The 16288-nt window shown below is 46.4% G+C and overlaps 1 protein-coding gene across 1 annotated transcript in view; it reads right to left on the bottom strand.

The window, feature by feature from the left end:
• Positions 1-345: 345 nt before the first annotated feature.
• CCKAR (cholecystokinin A receptor) overlaps positions 346-16288 on the bottom strand; it is a 35402-nt gene continuing 19459 nt past the window's right edge. Inside the window, exons 3-5 of the mRNA XM_056855826.1 lie at positions 12061-12313; positions 1896-2023; positions 346-872 (exon numbers count right to left, since the gene is read on the bottom strand). Coding sequence (XP_056711804.1) covers positions 346-872; positions 1896-2023; positions 12061-12313 — 908 coding nt within the window. The remainder of the gene's footprint in view (positions 873-1895; positions 2024-12060; positions 12314-16288) is intronic.

The raw sequence follows: 16288 nt of genomic DNA, 5'->3' as shown, positions 1-16288 counted from the left end.
TCGAAAGATCAATTTTTGACTTGGACACATGAGCCAATCTATCTCTAGAAAACACCGGTCACGGTTGTGAGTTACTAGAAATGTTTGTTCGTGTGTGTGAAGCTTTAGGGCAAACAACATCGACCTTTTCTATCTGTGAGAAATTTCCTATCTTCTTTTGAGATTCAGAGCTGAAATGTCTTTCTGATGGGAGCATTGACACATGAGCCTACTGTCGATCTCTTACACGCACATGCGTATCCTCCCTCCCCCCCGATTTGCCGCTGTATTTTTATACAAAACCATGTTAGGCAAATCAAGATGGCAGCAGGAAAGGAAACGTTTGCTTTCTTCCACCGGATACGTTCATGGCACAGCGGACGCGTTCATGTGTGTGTAAGAATACCTGGAGAGGGAAGCTCCTGTGGTCTTCCCTTCCTCCTCCTCGGCCATATCTGCTCTGGCCATGGGGATTTTTGGCTTGTTGCAGCAGGTGAAGGTAGCCAGGAAGCCCATGCGGAAGCGCTTGTTCATGAAGCAGTAGATGATGGGGTTCACGCAGGCGGAAGTGTAGGAGAGCAGGTGGATGAAAGAGATGGGGGCTCCAGTGAGGAGCAGGGTGGCGGACCAGGTGTCAAAGGCCCGCCATGTGTTGACGCTGAAGACCGGAGTCCAGCAGATGAAGAAGAGGATCACAATCACAATCAGCATGCGGATGACCAGCTTCTTGGCCAACAGGTTGGCAGTTGAGGTGCTGCTTCGCGGGCGGTCAATTTTGTGGCTGCCGAGGCTGGCCGGGAGCGGCTGGAGCGGCACCTTCTTCTTCTTGCTTCTTTGCAGGTAGCATCCATCCCCGTCTTCATCTCTGCTGCTGCTGGTGCTGCTTTTCCTTTCTGTGTACAGAGAGCAGCAGGGATCACGTTAGGCTTGCCGGGTCTGGGTTGGGACATTCTGGAGGTTTTTTTTGGGGGGGGGTGGAGCCTGAGGAGAAGGGTTTGGGGAGGGGAGAGACTTCCATTGGGGTATAATGCTATAGAGTCCACCCTCCGAAGCAGCTGTCTTCTCCAGGGGAACTGATCTATACAGCCTGGAGATCAGTTGTGATTCCAGGAGATCTCCAAGCTTTATCTCAAGGCTGGCAACCCTAGATCACATATACTGGAACAAAGGGCTGGAACTGAAGGTACCACTCCCACATATTAATAGCATCTGGAGGTTGGCAACCCTATATATGTGTATGAACTGTAAAGAGGTAGATACAAGACAGGGTTACTTTAATTGTTCCTTCTCTCGCTTTGGTTTTGAGTTGTGATTTAATCTGTAGGTTGTGTCTACTCTTGTTTTAATTGACTAATTTTTTTTTAAAGAAGAGTTGGTTTTTATAAGCCAACTTTCTCTACCACTTAAGGAAGAATCAAACCAGCTTACAATCACCTTCCCTTCCCCTCCTCACAACAGACACCCTGTGAGGTAGGTGGGGATGAGAGAGCTGTGACTAGGCCAAGGTCTCCCAGCTGGCTTCATGTGTAGGAGTGGGGAAACGAATCCAGTTCACCAGATTAGCGTTCGCTGCTCATGCGGAGGAGTGGGGAATCAATTATTTTAATTGTTTCTTCTCTTGCTTGGGTTTTGAGTACAGTTGTGACTTAATCTGTAGGTTGTGTCTACTCTTGTTTTAATTGACTAATTTTTTTAAAGGACTGCCAAGTAAGTTGAAGACCATCATTGATTACCTGCGATTGTCCAATGAATAATTAACAAACTGGTGACATTTGGAAGATTAAGATTTCAAGAGATTTGCCACATCTCTTTTAGCCTTTTAGTGAGGAAGTAAAAATGGCATCTGCTGATTACATTTTCACGCCTGAAGCCCTTAAAGTAACGAGAAAGAGAACGGGTTCAATCATAACGATTACCTCGTGAAGACTTCCTCTGACTGACGTCGAATTTTATTCCTCGGTAGAGCTCTAAGGAGATCAGGCCATATGCAATCATCATTACAATCCCCGGGATGAGGAAGAGGATGAGCAGCTGGAAGATATACCTGGGGAAGCCACATGAGAGATTTAGATGAGCAGAGAAATAGAGGCCTGATAAGGTCTTCACTCGTTTTGGGAGCAGATGTAGACTTATTTTCAGGGAACTGTCTCAACGCTCCTTCCTTCCATTAGATTAAAAAAAAAAACATCATACCGTTTTGTTGCGATTCAGTGGATAGGGTTGCCAGCACAGGGTTGGGAAATACCTGGAGATTTTGGGGGGTGGAGCCAGAGGACAGGGTTTAGGGAGGGGAGGGACTTCAGTGGGGTATAAGGCCATAGAGTTCGCCTTCCAAAGCGGCCATTTTCTCCAGGTGAGCTCATCTCTATTGCCTGGAGATCAGTTATAACAGCACATCTCCTGCCACCACCTAGAGTCTGGCAACAATAACAGTAGGGTATAATGCCTAGCGCCCACTCTCCAAAGCAGCAATTTTCTCCAAGGGGAACTGATCTTGGTCGACTGGAGATCAATTGTCATAGCAGGAGATCTCCGGTTGCCACCTGGAGGTTGGCAATCTTATCTGATTCCCACCATAGCTTTTTTTGGAGGTCAAAGAGGATGTCCTTCCTGAAAGGTGGGTTGGATCCAACCTCATGGATTTGTCCCTATTTATTTTGTGAAGACAAAAAAATCAACAAGCTTCAACCAATGCAGCCTTCAGGTGCAACTTGCGAGGGTTTTTTTTTTTTAAAAAAAAGAGATGTAAGAGAAAAGCAGGAATGGAACCAATGCTTATTATACTTCCAGGAATTAATAATGATAAGGGTATGTCAATACAAAGTCTAGTATTATTCTTTACAACAAAAGTCCAAAAAGGGCTTTGAGGCTTGAAAGCTCCTGCCACAATAAGCTTCTTAATCTTTAAGGCAGAGACCCCGACCTTTTTGAGCCTTTGGACTTCTGTCACAGGGTGATGGAGGAAGGCCCCCCCCCCCAAAAAAAGGACTGTTGTGGGAGGCAGAGCCAAACACAAAATGTCAGGGAGTTAGGTAGGGTTGCCAGGTCCCTTTCCGCCACTGGCGGAAGGTTTTTGGGGCGGAGCCTGAGGAGGGCGGGGTTTGGAAAGGGGAGGGACTTCAATGCCATAGAGTCCAATGGCCAAAGCGGCCATTTTCTCCAGGGGAACTGATCTCTATCAGCTGGAGATCAGTTGTAATAGCGGGAGATCTCCAGTTAGTACCTGGAGGTTGGCAACCCTAGAGTTAGGTTATGCTTAACTGTCATAGTGACTCTTCAAGACTTCAGGCGGAAACTCTGTTTAACAGGATGCCTTTTAAAATTTGCATCTCGTTTTAAAATATTTTTTTGGCATGCGCACCGCTTACCTTCAGTCATGCAGCGAAGACCTTTGTGCTGTGGTGGCAGCTGCAGCCAAAGCAGCATTACTAAAGATCTGCACAGCCAGTCAGATCTCCCATGGCCAACCAGAAACCCCTCTGGACAAAGCCCCCCATGTGGCCCTGCCCGCTTCCTAAAGACACTTGGAGGGCACCAAGAAAGTGGTTAGCAGGCGCCCTGCTCTCAGGTGGCACAAGATTCCTTGAACCCATATGATGCTGCCTTATCCCAGAGCAAGACCTAGGATTGCCTGGAACGTAGGGGTGAGGACATGGGGACACAGGCATCACATGCAGCATAATGTCAGTTCCAGGGGGAACCAGAAGTGATTTCATGTCACTCTAGGAACCATTGGAAACTCTACAGTTTTACGTGACATCTCTTGGAACTGACATTATGCTGCATGTGACACCAGTATTTAAATAAAGTGTTTTGCCCAGTGCCGCTTGGTGTGGGAGTGAGAAACAAGGGGTGTCAGATGGAGCTCTCCCACCACAGAGGATACCTGGTAACCCTAGTAAGAGCATTATTCTAGAAAGGACAGGATTATCTACTGTGTCTGGCAGCAGCTCTTGAGGGTCCCCGGAAGAATTTTTTTTTTTTTTTTGTGAATCACTTCGTACCTGATCTTCGTCACGTAGGGTTGCCAGGCTCCAGGTGGTGGCTGGAGATCTCCCACTATTACAACTGATCTCCAGGTGACAAGAGATCAATTCCGCTGGAGAAAATGGCCGCTTTGAGAATTGGACTTTACGGCATCGAAGCCTGTCCCCTCTCCAAACCCCGCCCTCCTCAGGATCCACACCCAAAATCTCCAGGTATTTCCCTACCTGGAGCTGGCAACCCTATCATCACTGGCAGTGCCTGGGAAATTCTGCACGCAAAACCTCTGCTCTGCTACAGAGCCACTCCCCCTCCTTGTGTTCGCTACAACAGGTTAGCACAGCTACCCTACTGAAATGTGTCTATCATTCCCACTTTGACATCAGATAATGGTTGGGGGAAATAATAAAGGAGTCTAATGGCCATAAGACATTAGTGACTTGTTTCTACTTGAATAATCAGGCAACATTTGGAAAGGGAGTAGGGAAAAGGTCCTTTGGGTTGAGTGAGGCTATTATTAGAAGCCACGGTGTGGCCAGCTGTCCTAGAGCTCCCTGGCAAAGGCTTTAAAAAGGGTGTGTGAGTGATTTCTTGCATTTTAGAATGTTGCAATAAATGAGGCATAAAAAGCATCCCTGGACAACTGCTGTTTGCTTTTGTTTGCTTTTGCAGTTTATTCTTTGGGAGCCTCTTTGGACCTTGCTGTGAATCTTAAATTTCATGGCACATCCTTACGCGCCACTCTATTGACAGCTGCAATTGCATATATGGGCACAATTCACACTGTCCTCTGGGTGCAGCCGGAGGTCCCGGGGCTGCGCACATAAGAAAGGATCTCCATAAGGTTCAGTGGAGCCCTGCTGCCTTCATTCACAGCTCTCTTCCACTCCAGCCATTTCTTGTTATCGGAGGTCCATATGCGTCTCCGATATATACATTCAGTTGGTCCCCCTGGTCCTTCCAGGAAGAAGAAGAAGAGTTGATTTTTACATGCCAATCTACCTTTTTAAGGCGAATCAAACTGGCTTACAATCTCCTTCCCTTCCTCTCCCCACAACAGACACCTTGTGAGGTCGATGGGGCTGAGAGAGCTCTAAGAGAACTGTGACTAGCCCACGGTCACCCAGTTGGCTTCATGTGTAGGAGTGGGAAAACCAACCCGGTCCACCACTCATGTTGAGAAGTGGGGACCCGGTTCTCCAGATTAGAGTCCACCGCTCTTTAACCACTACACCATGCAGGACTGTGCCCATAGATAACTTATACTCAGCGCATATGTCATTTGCATATGTGGCCTTGGTAAAGGGCAGATTCATTGGATCTGTTGGAATATCTATCGTGGAGATATTCCGGTATTTAGCAGAGTGCCTTAAGCTCAGCAGCAGCAGAAGCTACACGTGCATGCGTGTGTGAAAATAAAAGGAGCATCAGTCGTTTGCTCTAATCAAACTAAAGTACATTTATTGTTGAAATACACATTGGATAGGAAAGGACAAACAAGGGTCCCCTATCCTGATCTACTTTGCTAATTCTCTAGGTATAAAAGGGTATCTGCCTTCCACTCCATCTTTGGGGTGGGAAGGCCTGGACGCGCGGAGCGCCCGGCTCTAATCTTGCTTGGATGATGGGCAAAGGGCAAGAGAGAGGGGGCGGGGAAGTTTCCCTGACAATACATCCTCTAAAAATCAAAGAGGCAGGAAAGGAGGGCAAGGTGTAACTAGAGATGACCTCCCCCTGTCCTGTCTATCTATCTGACTCTGTGGTCAGTTCCCCCTCTCAATGTGCAGTCAAGTGACACCGTCCTAGAAGGGCAAATTTTCCAACACCCCCTCTTGGTGTAACTTGACTCACTCTATCAAGTTCATCTTTCTTCTGAGATCTTCAAATCTCACTCTTGCAAGTGGCTTGGTAAGAATATCTGCAGTCATCTCTTCAGTGGGACAGTGTTTCAGCGCAATAACTTTGTCTTTGTGCATCCCTCTTACCAAGTGGTACTTGACATCAATGTGTTTGGTTCGTTTGTTTGTGTCTTCTTGTTTTGCTAGGGATATGCAGCTCTGATTATCTTCATTCACTTCTATGGGGTCAGATGCATCCATCCCTAGGTCTGTCAGAAGTCTGCGTAGCCATAGTATCTCTTGGCAGCCTTGTGTAAGGGAGACGTACTCAGCCTCTGTACTGGATGTGGCTACGATGTCCTGCTTCCTGCTTAGCCAGCTTATAGCTCCACCTCCATAGAAAAATATGTGGCCACTGGTGGATTTTCTGTGCTCTAAGTCTCCACCCCAGTCTGCATCTACGTATGCTATAAGCTTGGGCCTCTCATTGGCAGGGAGCTTAAGTTTATAGTTCACTGTGCCAATTAAATATCTCACAACCCTCTTTATTGCATTCCAGTCTTTGTTAGTTGGAGCTGCAGCCTTTCTACACAATATGCCCACCGCTGAACTGACATCTGGTCTAGTTAGTGTACTGACATAGCAGCTTACCTAGTGCTTCACGGTACACGTTCTCAGGTGGCAGCAGTGCACTGTTGTCTTGCTGTTTCACATAACTTACTTCCATTGGACTTGGTGATGGGGTGGCTTGGTCCATTCTCAGGAATGATATCAGCTCTTTAATCTTCTGTTGTTGACTGATCAGGAAACTTCCATCACCTTCCCTCTGGACCTGTGTTCCTAGATAGTGGCTGACAGGTCCCAGTTATGTCACGTCTACTTCTTTGCTTATGTGATGCATCAGTTTCTTGCAGTCACCTGGGTTTTCATAAGCAATAATCAAGTCATCAACATAGGATAAAATAAAAGTCCATTTTCCTTTTTCATGTTTGGTATACAGGCACTGATCATTCTCACTTCTCTTAAAGTTCGCTTGAAGAAGAATGTCATTCAGCTTAGCATTCTACGCTCTGGCAGCCTGCTTTAGTCCATAGATGCTTTTCTGCAGCTTGCACACAAGTCCCTCTTCTCCTTTCTGGATGAAGCCTGGGGGTTGTTGCATGTAGATTTCTTCTTCCAGCTCGTCATGCAGAAAAGCAGTCTTCACATCAATGTGATCAACACGCATGCCCTTGCTTGCTGCAACACTCAAGAGAGTCCTAATAGTGGTGTGTTTAACCACAGGCGCAAATGTCAGGTCAAAATCCTCGCCAAATTTCTGTGAATATCCCTTCGCTACGAGCCTGGCTTTGTAGCGCTGGACCTCACCATTGGCATCTCGTTTGCATTTAAAGACCCACTTGCACCCTATTGCCTTCCTGTTGGAGGGCAACTCAACTAAAGTCCAAGTCTTGTTCTTGTGTAGAGAGTGGATCTCCTCTCTTGCAGCTTGCTTCCACAGCTGCCCTTGTTCTGGAGGCAGTTTGGAAATATCACTCCAGGAGGTTGGCTCGAGTTCATCCGCTGCTCTTGTGAGGTAGGACAATCTCGGTGGTGGTACACCTCGGTTGGTGCATTCTGACCTCCTCACTGCACACTGCGTGGCCTGTTCCACTTCGTCAAGCTCCTCTGGTTCAGCAGCCCCCTCTGGTTGGACATCTGTGGCTTCTGTCTCTTGTGGGTTCGCCAAAGGTCCCTCAGGCTCCTCTTTAGGGCTGAAGTCACCAGGATACATGAATTCACTGTCCACTTCTGCCTTCACCCCCTCTGAAGCTGGCGGTGCTTGGCTTTCATCAAAGTAGACTGCTCGACTGATGGAGATTCTCTTAGAGATTGGGTCTAAGATTCTGTAACCCTTGCTCCTGGCTGAATAGCCGACAAAAATTCCCTCATGTGTCGTGTCATCTAGCTTGCCACGCTTCTCTTTTGGAACATAGGCATAGGCCTTGCTGCCAAAAACGCGTACATGCTGCATGGGAGGCTTGTGGCCGTGCCAAAGCTCCAAAGGTGTCTTCCCTGTAGCTTTTGTGGGCAGCCTATTTCGTGTATATGTAGCTGTCATTATAGCTTCGCCCCAAAAGCTGTTTGGAAGTTATGCATCATTAAGCATGCATCTCACCATTTCAATCAGTCCTGTTCATTCTTTCTGCCACGCCATTCTGCGCTGGATTATATGCCACTGTCCGTTGATGCTCAATGCCTTCATCTCTCAGGAACTGCTCCATTGCCTTAGATGTGTTTTCCCCGGCACCGAACGAAGAACCTGTATTTTCTGGTTAAATTTATTCTGCACGAGAGCTGCATACTGCTTCAGTTTTTCAAATACCTGGGATTTCTCAGAGAGCAAGTACAAGACACTAGAATGTGACAAATCATCGATAAACGACACAAAATATCGAAAATTACCTAGTGTTGAATCCAGAGGTCCACAGAGATCACAATGGATTATTTGTAGAGGCTTTGTGGTTCTCCTTTCACTCTTCTTTGGAAAGGGTCTGTTTACTCCTTTGGACTTAATGCAACAAACACAGTTAGTATCAAAATCACGATCTGAAAAATATAAATCTCGGGTTAGATTCCCTTTTGCCATTTCCCTGATTGCTTGGAAATTGGCATGAGCTAATCTTCTGTGCCATAGATTGACACGTTCCGCTTCCTCACAGCACTTTGCCACATTAATTTCTTGTTTGGGAACATCAGCACACAGTTCATGGAAGTCAGCATCCTTCTCCTCTTGAACAACTGGCAAACCGTTGCGTTCCTCTGTTATCATGCAAGGTTTTCCATTTAGTGAAACTGTACATCTCGTCCCTTTTGCATTACTTTCATATCCTTCAGCAGCAAGCTTACTCCAAGAAATTAGGTTACTTGTGAAATCAGGAATATACAAAACACCCTTCAATGGAAATTCACATATCTCATCACCTTCTAGTTGGCAGTTCAAGATTCCAGTCCCTCTCTGGTGGGCTACTACCTTAGTTCCATTGCCCATCAGTACTTCTTGAGGGGAAATCCATTCTAAGTCAATGAAAAATTCTTTTCTATTTGAGATGTGTAGAGTGGACCCCGAATCAAGTAGGAAACATGGAGTTTCATAAGATTTCGCTCCTCCAATTGAATAGTTAAAATGTCTGGGTTTGCTATCATATTGCTTCCTCTCTGAGCCTTTTTGTCTCTCCTGTTAACGCTGCTTATGGGGACAGTGTTACACCTTGTGGCCAATCTTTGAACAACCAAAGCATACTATTGTAGGAGAATTTCTTGATCCCATCTGGGGGGAGGGGCTCTTTGCTCGGACGCCAAAACCGTTCCCTTTGAATTGGCCGTTTGCTTCCCAGTTCAGCCCCTCCCTTCTCCCCTCGTGGCTCATCCCTTTGTTTCAAAATTTGGGAGATGGAGCCCTCTTGGCAACATGGCGGTCTTTCACAGTCAGCTTATGCACCATTTCTTCTGGCAAAGAGCAGCTATTCTCTTTCCAAAAACCCCTTCTCATAATTTCCATCGTAACCTCATGGCAGGTATCCTTGAAAGTTATAACAAGTCTGCGTTCGAGTTCCCCAATCATTGGGATATATTGTTCTGGGAGACTCATAAATAGGGAGCAAAGTTTCTCTGTTGGGGAGACAGGCGTACCAGCCATCTCGATTTGTGCTAACAACTCCTTAAGTTGGTAGATATGTTCCCTTACATTTTCTCCGTCCTTGTACACGAGGGAGGCTAATTTTCTCCTCAAGCCAAGAAAATAGGGCCAACCTTTCTTGGTAAACATCTCAGTAATTATTTCATTATCTCTTTGGCAGTTTCAGCCTCGCGTAACTCACAAAGAACAGAATTACTCACGTTAGTTAAGATAAGATCTTGGGCACGTCCATCTCCTCTGACCCATTCGTTGCTGAGCGGGGTCGGAGGACTTTCATGAAGGGATTTGTTAAGACCTTCGGACTTCATAGCAACCGTAATTCTAGTTGTCCAAGCATTAAAATTGTCATCATCCAGAAGCATTATTCTGTGATGATCATCTTTCTGGCGGGCCATGGCGGTAGCCTCCGGCACACGTAGCCTTTTGCACACACACACACAGTCTTAAGCACGCCCCCACGGGGTTTTCGGCTCACCTTCCTTTTTCTTCAAAGAGATGCTCTTCCTCCCGCGACTGTAGGGAAACGATTGGATTCCACCAGTTCTTTCGGCGGCCGGAAAGCAAATCTGTAACCCTTCGAGGTTCAGGAAGCAGCTTCAAAACGGGCTCCACACAGGAACAAAATCAGGAACAAAATCCAGGCAAAATCATAACCTTTAAATCTGGGCAAACATAACCTGTTGGGATATCTATTGTGGGGATATTCCGGTATTTAGCAGAGTGCCTTAAGCTTAGCAGCAGCAGAAGCTACACATGCATGCGTGTGTGAAAATAAAAGGAGCATCAGTCGTTTGCTCTAATCAAACTAAAGTACATTTATTGTTGAAATACACATAGGATAGGAAAGGACAAACAAGGGTCCCCTATCCTGATCTACCTTGCTAATTCTCTAGGTATAAAAGGGTATCTGCCTTCCACTCCATCTTTGGGGTGGGAAGGTCTGGACGCGCGGAGCGCCCGGCTCTAATCTTGCTTGGATGATGGGCAAAGGGCAAGAGAGAGAGAGGGGAAGTTTCCCTGACAATACATCCTCTAAACATCAAAGGGGCAGGAAAGGAGGGCAAGGTGTAACTAGAGATGACCTCCCCCTGTCCTGTCTGTCTATCTGACTCTGGTCAATTCCCCCTCTCAATGTGCAGTCAAGTGACACCATCCTAGAAGGGCAGATTTTCCAACAGGATCTATGTATGGGAAACATGTTCCATGACCTGGATGGCCCAGGCTATCCTGATCTCGTCAGATCTCGGAAGCTAAGCAGGGGTAGCCCTGGTCAGTGTTAGAATGGGAGACCACCAAGGAATACCAGGGGTGTGACAGAGGCAGGCAATGGCAAACTTCCTCTGAACATCTCTTGCCTTAAAAACCCCATGGGATTGGCATAAGTCAGCTGCAACTTGATGGCAAAAATAACAATACTGGGAAAAGTGTAGGAACCTCTCGTAACAGGTAAATAGGTGGTGCACTGTGGTGTGTGTGTGTAGCTGTTTGAAGGCTGATGGGAAAGAAACAGGTTCTGCTGAGAGGGAGGGAAGCCTGAAGCCCCCTCCTTCCCCCTAGCAGTGTTTGGAGCCACACTGAGCAGTGGAGCACCTTCCAAGGTGAGGACCTCCTATGGATGTGTAGGTACGTGTGGGGTGGGGGGGATCCCTGACTTGACTTGTGTCCCTTGTATCATTTGGCTGGACCCTGAGACCCTCTCTGATAGAGACCCCTCTTATAGGCCCAATGCAAAAAAGTGGGATGGATTGAATGGTGCCCTATTTTAGTAGACACCATGGTGAACAGAAAATGATCTGCTGCTTTTCTGACCATTTATGCATCAGGGGTCGCCTCACTCTCCCCCATGTTTCTGCGTGTTTTGCCCACATTTTCTGGATTCATGTTTAGCCAGCATCCAGAAAACACGCAGAAAATGTGCGGGGAGAGTAGGGTTGCCAGCTTGCTCTTTGCCATTGGCGGGAGGTTTTTGGGGTGGAGCCTGAGGAGGGCAGGGTTTGAGGAGGGCAGGAACTTCAATCCCATATAGTCCAATTGCCAAAGCGGCCATTTTCTCTAGGAAAACTGATCTCTATCAGCTGGATCAGTTGTAATAGCAGGAGATCTCCAGGTTGTACCTGGAGGTTGGCCACCCTAGGGGAGAGCAAGGTGACCTCTGACAGTCGGAAAATGCATGCATAATCAAAACAAAGTCCCAAACTTTGTTGGCAGGTTGACAGCGAGGAAGCAGCCATGCATAAATGGCCTCTGTCTGTAACTGGTTCCAATAAGCCACTCAATAGGCACTTTCACACAGCCCAAATAATGCACTTTCAATCCACTTTCAGTATACTTTAACGATCGTTTGCAAGTGGATTTGAACAGTTCCCACAGTAAAATCTGACTTCAAAGTGGATTGAAAGTGCACTATTTGGCATATGTGAAAGTGCCCAATATCATTCTCACATTGCCCCACCAAAAAGGTAAAGGACTCGACAGTTCCTAATTTGATGGATTAAATTGGGCCTTCCTAAATGCCATTGAACCCCATTGCCCAATGGGATGCCCTTTTCCAAAACTGGTTCGCCTCTGACTCGTCCTTACCAAGATTGCTGCATCACTTTGCTTGGCCAAAGGAAGCGGCACATATTCGCCGTGCTGTTCTGGAGCGGCACCAGCTTGCTGTAAATCGGGTATGGCGTCATGATGGTGAAGGAGAGGCACCAGGTCACGGCAATCACCTTCGAGGCGTGCGATTTCGTCTGCCAGACTCGGGACTGCAGCGGTTTGCAGATAGCACTGTATCTCTCTAAAGAGATCGCAACCAGGTTGAGTGTGGATACGCTGACGGAGACCCCTGTGTTGAGGGGGAAAGGAGAGCAAAGAGAGTAAATGAGGATTGTCCCTTGTTCGTTAGCCGCTGAATGAAGGGATAGCAAAAACGAAACCAGCGGTCGCAAGGGGCGAGGGCACCCAGACTCTCCCCTCCCTACCCCATGGTGGGACATCCCACTCACTTGCAGAACCCTTCCAGACCCAAGAGATTGTCTACGTGGTTTGTAGCTGGACTCAGGGGGTTGGAAACCTATCTTGCGTCGTGGAAAGCTTCTTATGCTGGAAGAAAGTACCAACATTAGCAGAAGAGGTCCAGGGCATCCAACCCAGTCATTCTGGGTAGTCATGACTGCCAGTATTGTCTCATCACAGGGTTTTCAAGGTAAGGGTTGGTCAGAAGTGGTTTACCATTGCCTTCTTCTGCGCAGTACTAACCAGGGTTAGCTGTAGTGGCACTGCCGTTGTTTACTAAAGATCCTTGCAATTTGCAAGATCTGAGCAAGGCTGTTAAGAATAGGATGCTTTGGAGGACATTGATCCATAGGGTCGCCATGAGTCGGAACTGACTTGACGGCACTTAGCACACACACACACACACGACTGCCAGGGTATAAATACGATACTATATATATCTAATTCTCACATGTGCCCTCTGCCTGCACATACTTATTCCGCAGATAGGGGGCACACTTTCCCCCAAGCAGGTTTTTCTGCAAACTTGGGAGAACCCCCCTGGGTCTCCAGAAAAATCCAAAATTGTTTTAAAATTGTTTTAAGTAAATCCTCCCCAAAACTAAAGAAAGCTTTGTCGGCACATGCCCTGACAACGCACTCATCCCCTTAGAGGCAGACAACAGTTCAGGCGGTGGAGAACCTGGGCTCAGCTGCTGCAGCCAGGCACCGCAGGGATCCACAGCAGAACATGGGAGCCAGCAGTGGGCCTGCCCCCCCCACGCCCCCCGTTGCTGTAAGGTAAAAGATGGGAGGGGGAGATGGGCTTTCTCCCTCTCCTGTGGCTAGGGTTGCCAGATCACTCTTCACCACCGGTGGGAGGTTTCTGGGGCTGAGCCTGAGGAGGGTGGGTTTGGAGAGGGGAGGGACTTCAATGCCATAGAGTCCAATTGCCAAAGCTCCCATTTTCTCCAGGTGAACTGATCTCTATCGGCTGGAGATCAGTTGTAATAGCAGGAGATCTCCAGCTAGTACCTGGAGGTTGGCAACCCTACCTGTGGCAGAGGCAGAATCCGGGAGCCACTCCATACTCAAGCTGGCAAGTAACCAGGGTGGGGGGAGGCTTCCCCGTGCCCGCACACAGCAGCTCCATGCAAGCCAGTGACAGAGCAGGCCTAAGGGGGGGAAGGAGGTCTGGATCCGTGATGGGGGGAGATGGGATTCCTCCCTTCCATGAGGGGGAGATGCATCCCCTAATCGTTCCATGGGCCCACTGTTGTGTTGTTGTGCTCTGTGTCGTGTTGCTGTGGTGTGTATGTAGTTGTGTGTTGTTTTGTTATGTATTAATTCTGCTTTTCTCCATAGTGGAGACCCAAAGCAGCTCAGAACAGCCATCTCCTCTCCATATTATCATCACCACCACTACCCTGGGAGGTAGGGTAGGCGGAGATTATGTGACTAGCCTAAGATCGCCCAACAAGCTTCCATGGTAGAGTGGGGATATGGCCCCAAGTCTCCCAGGATCCTGGCCCAACACTCTGTCTATTATGCCCCGCTGGCTGTTGCTGGCAGCCGAGCAATATTTGCAGCAGCCAAAACCTCAACTTCAATCCATTGTTTTTTGAGAAGGCATCCTTTTGTCTCACTAATAGCGTAGTCCTAAGCAGAGTTGCACCCTTCTAAGCATGTTGACCTCAACGGATTTAGTAGGTGGTTACGCTACTTAGGATTGTATGTTAGGATTGTATTCTTTTGCTGAAGCTGTATATTTCATGGTTGCATTTGTTCCAGTTTGATATGTAGTGCCAAAGTCTATTTTGTATGCATTAATAGACTATTTGGGTTCTGGCCATTGCCTGTACTTTCCCCCTCTTAGTTCTAGTTCTAACTTTAAACAAGAGTTGGAGAAAAGAATGCAAGAATGATTCCTTCTATTTTTATCTTTGCATAATAAGGGAACAATTGTTTGGGCGGCATTTTAGCTAATTTTAAGGCTATATACTGTATGTGTGTATGTGTGTATGTATATATGTATGTATGTTCATAGTTTTTTTCTTAATTTGTTGACTATGAGCCCGCCTTGTGCCGGAAAAGGGTGGGGTAGCAATCTAACAAAACATACAAACAAACCAACACAATCACTGCCCCTTTATGCACGTATACAGGTGCGCGAGGTGGTGTAGAAAGGGCTCCAGGTAACAAATTTTTCAAGGGTAGTGCAATCAATTGCTTCTCTCTGAGGTTGTGGCTTCTTGCTGAATTGCCTTGGAGCAGATTTGAATATAGGTCACAATGCTTAATTTGCCCTATTGTGGGACATATTAGATTTATAATTACTAATTTATTTATTTACCAAATTTTTTTAAAAAAAACCCTTTCTGCCCTCAACCGGGCCACAAAGATGGCTAGCAGACTAAATGCATGCAGAATAGAAATACATTTGGAAAACCATTAAAACCAAACAAAAACACATCATTCAAGAAATTAAAACCAAGTTCAAACACATGAAAAATATAATAAAATACACATACCTAAAACCAAACAATTAAAACAAAGCAGGAAAGAGGGATCATTGAGGGAAACACCAGATGAAACAAAAAAAATCTTCACCCACTGGCAGAAGATGGCAACAGAAAGGGGACTGACAAATCTCCCTGAGGCGAGAGTTCCAGAGTTCTGGTGCCACAGCTGAGAAGGCCCTCTCCTGGGTTACCGACTACCTAATCTCAGGATGTGAGGGCACCTGAAGCAAGCCTTGAAAGATGACTATAGCAGTTGGGTAGTTTCGAATGGGAGTAGGTGGTCCTTCAGGTACGCTGGTCCCAAGCCATGTAGGTCTTTAGAAGTCATCCCATTTCTGAGGAATTACTCTAACAGTGGAGTTACATATTGCTTTTAGAGTGGGAAGGCAAGACTGGAAAAGTATGAGAATAAAAGAAAGGAGATACAGATGTAATTTGATTAAAGTAAGTTGGCTACCATTGATTGAATTTTGTTGCAACGAAGTTGTCTAGCAGGCGTTCTATTTATTGCAGTATTCTTTACCTTTATGTACTAAAACCAGTCCTTGTGTAAACTATTGTGGGTAGATTAGATTATGGCCCATCAAGTCCAGCCGTCTGTTCACACAGTGGCCAACCAGGGGCCTCTAGGAAGCCCCCAAACAAGACGACTGCAGCAGCACCATCCTGCCTGTGTTCCACCGCACCTAATATAATAGGCATGCTCCTTTGCTACTGGAGAGAATAGGCATGCATCATGACTAGTATCAATTTTTACTACTAGCCATGAATAGCCCTTCCCTGCACGAACAAGCATTTTGGATAAGGGATACTCAAGCCGTATTTTCATTCTGCTATTCTGCTCAAGATCACTCAAAGCAACTTACAAATTTTCTTAAAAAATGACTTCAGAAATACTTTTGAACTGATAACAGAATATCTAATATATATTCAGGCCATTCGAAACATTGAATAAAAGACTGAAAGCGTATGCAAAGAATATACCAAGAAATCACAACAGCGTACCACAAAGTCCCAACATCCCGAAGTTTCCAAAGAATAGCAGAACAAAACCCATTAAAATATAAAGGATTAAAAGGTTACTCAGTCCGCAAGTAAATCCTGATGAAGTCCTGCCCAGAGAGGTCTTGCTAGGAAACCACCTGACCTTTTATAGCCTGAGGTTGATAGTAGTTGGTCTATTAATCCAGTTATTGCTCAGAATGATTTCTTTTGACGACTGAAGCCTCATTTTTAAGCAATATCCCCTCCTCCCTTTGGTGGCAAATTCAGCTTTCAGGAAAACAATAATAATAATTTATATG

This window comes from Euleptes europaea, chromosome 9 (genome assembly GCF_029931775.1).
Source record: "Euleptes europaea isolate rEulEur1 chromosome 9, rEulEur1.hap1, whole genome shotgun sequence".
NCBI lineage: Eukaryota > Metazoa > Chordata > Lepidosauria > Squamata > Sphaerodactylidae > Euleptes > Euleptes europaea.
Note: the sequence above shows the minus strand (reverse complement) of the source record. Positions and strands in the feature narration are given on the sequence as shown.